At 37.2% G+C, this 3,105-nt stretch overlaps 1 protein-coding gene across 1 annotated transcript in view; it reads right to left on the reverse strand.

The window, feature by feature from the left end:
* Positions 1-3,105, reverse strand: part of LOC131891287 (meiosis regulator and mRNA stability factor 1-like) — a 24,388-nt gene that overhangs the window by 15,980 nt on the left and 5,303 nt on the right. Inside the window, exons 4-5 of the mRNA XM_059240814.1 lie at positions 2,794-2,946; positions 922-1,109 (exon numbers count right to left, since the gene is read on the reverse strand). Coding sequence (XP_059096797.1) covers positions 922-1,109; positions 2,794-2,946 — 341 coding nt within the window. The remainder of the gene's footprint in view (positions 1-921; positions 1,110-2,793; positions 2,947-3,105) is intronic.

Genomic DNA, 3,105 nt, shown 5'->3' on the forward strand with positions numbered 1-3,105 from the left:
AATTGTAATTGAACCATTCATATTTCATTCTCATTTTATCTCTTAATGTTTCCATCTTATCCCATGTTCCAATCATACTCTTTTTCAAAAATTGACTTGTTTCCTCACTTGTAAATATGTATTTGTAACTCTGTCATGTCTACTTGCAACTATCATAGACAGAGTCTTTCATGCAAAGCTTTGGGTTGATCTTTGTTGACAAGGTACAAGGTTCCCTTTCACCTTGTCACTAGGGCATGTATACGAACTAAAGCATCCTCCTGAGAGAACCACACCCTGATCCCAAAGAGGGACTCTATGCTCCAACATGTTGCGACAGACTTGGAACAGGCGCCGTAAGCGCCTTAATGCTCTTCTCTGTATATAAAGCCATGTTTATCTACGAATAAAAGGGCATTCTACCACTTACCAACTAGATCAACACTTGTTTCATTTTTCTAGGTAATACTAAGTCTCGTATCTTGATCTCGTCAGACTTGATTCGAGCGTTACATGTCTATCAACTATCAGCCCACTCAGATTGGATATATAATCACATTCCAAGATTTGTCTGTGTGCGGCACATTAATTATCATGATTGAGCTCCTTTTGCCACGAACGAAATGTAGATTGTACCACCATGGTCTTTGACGTAAAATGTCAATAAAATATCCCTGAATTTTCCGTGGGATTATAGCTCCTTCTAGAGCTTAAAGGATCCCATGTTAGAGCGGTTACAAAACTACAACCAAAAATATCATTTTTTTAAGTTTTGAAACAGATCATTCGATTATCGAAAATTCAATTGACTCGTGGTGAGATTTGGTTGTGATATTGTCTTGGGTTTTTCCTCCACAAAATGATTTTAGAAAAAAAAATTCTTCACATTTCCACATTTTTTCTGAAGGTTCCTCTATTTCAAATGGCTAATGCGAGACCTACCTGAGACTTCTTCGGTGATGCTGACCACATCTTTGATCTTGTACAAATCCGAGACTCCGATGGAACTGGCGTAGCGCTTCTCGAACATGTCACGGAACTTGAACAACTGCAATCGCCCCTCAGGGACCTCCTTCAAGATGGAGATCACTTTCTTCCTCAGAATGGCCGGATTGGTCGTGTTTGTGTTGCTAGAACCAGGGATAATCATCACTGAATAACGAGTCCAAATTGGCATAAATGGGACGTGCAGGACTGTCCTCAAAATGAGAGGTTAAAAAAATTAAAAAATCGCGGGCATAGATGACCCAATATGGACGAAATTAACTAGTTTGATAAACGAAGTCTTCTTTTTACGTGGGCTTCTATTCGAAATCAGGATTTTGCCTATTTATTTTGACTTATGCCATATCATATATTGAAGGTCTTCAAACCCTTCTAGAGAAGAACATCTTACATCATCACATGATGATTTCCCTTTCAAGATCTTCTCCAGATATGTGTTTTTTAAATCACGTATTCTTAATCTTGCTTGCTTTTTCCTGGGATATGTGGCAAACACGTTTCGAGGGATGCTCAAACACTTAACAATGCTTCAATCAAAGGGTCAAGGCCAACTAGCCAAGGAAGAATTGGGAAATATAACATGCTAATTTATGATAAACTAAAATAAAAAGCGAGGGAAGTCAAGATTTCCTATTGTCAAGAAAAAAAAAGTTCAAATCTGTGTCGCGTAAAGGTACATGTTACACATTTCGGCAAAATCCTGACTTTTAATACAGGCGCTCGTGGACAAGTTAAACAAACACGGAAGTGGTAGATTCTTTTATTAGTACCTAATTGATCAATAATGATAAAAAGGAAATCAGGTCTGTGATTTGGTGTAGCTTATGAGTTATGACTAACGACTCCAAAACCTTTAAGTTTGGGAGGTGGAATATATGTTAACAATATCTACTCACAAAAAGTCGAAACAATCATTATAAAAGTACTTAAAAATAGGCCAAAACCTTATGCAACGTTGGTCATGACCGTCAACAAAAATTGTTATCCTTGATTTCCCAAGAAATTTCAAATAACACACGATTCCCAAAAGAGTTTTTTTTTCTTTTTTATGATCGATTGTTCAATTGAAGCCGAAACGCTTTTGTGCCGTAAATAAGTTTACACGTACAATACCTTAACCAATAGAAATGTCTTTAATTTTTGGAATGGAGCCTTTCTGAACTAAAAACGTCTTGGTTGACGCAGATGACGTTGAGAAGGGGCTTAATTGAATGGATTATTTTTTCTGCACTTATATATGGATACAAAACACACCATGCCCTATCACCGAATCTCAAATTTGCCTTTGCAAGCCATTATCTCGACTTTTTTAAAATATGTCCTCTTTTCAAGGATCTAAAATTTCAGTACCATAAAAAGTGGTATCCAAGTCTAGATGGTTCAAAGACTTCTTAAACGCTCTTGAAAATGTTATTTCTAGGAGTGTAGTACAACTTATCATATGACTTTTTACAAGGAGTTCAGATTAAGATTGCATCAAAAATTGCAGCACTCTGGGTAGGGCAGAATTTTTCTGGCTAAAAGGTACAAAGCGGGTGAGTATGCCTTTTGAGTATCAAAATGCAACATTAACGCCAAGATGTAAAATTAATGTGCTTGATGTCTGTTTTGCACCAAGATCGATGCCTTGGAAAATACACTAGAATATCTAAAAATACCCCCAAAGGGTAAAATATCTGAATTATGTCTTGATTGATTTTTTTTTCGAGTTTCTACTCGCTCCATTTCCAAAATGATGTCTTTTTCTTTCACGTTGCCTTTGACCAAAATAAAGTCCGACTCAAGATGAGCCTTCCTTCCGGGACTTACTTGTAGTTGATGAGAATGCGCTTATTTCCAACTTTACTCCGATGCAAGCGACTGATGGCCAATTGAGCGTCCTCCAAGGAGGCCATTTTCACGGACGCCGAGGTGTTGCCATCGGATTGGGTGAACACGTTGATTTGACGCACTTTAAAAGGCCTGGAACAAACATAGGGAAATATTTTTTATCCATCCGGATGTATGTGGATGTTGCCTTATCCACGAGCACCAATAAGTAAATATATTTTCATTAGAGACGGCCAGAGCATGCAAAACATGTCGATAATAATATAAAATAATATTCAAAAAAATAGTAAA

This window comes from Tigriopus californicus, chromosome 12 (genome assembly GCF_007210705.1).
Source record: "Tigriopus californicus strain San Diego chromosome 12, Tcal_SD_v2.1, whole genome shotgun sequence".
Taxonomy (NCBI): Eukaryota; Metazoa; Arthropoda; class Copepoda; order Harpacticoida; family Harpacticidae; genus Tigriopus; species Tigriopus californicus.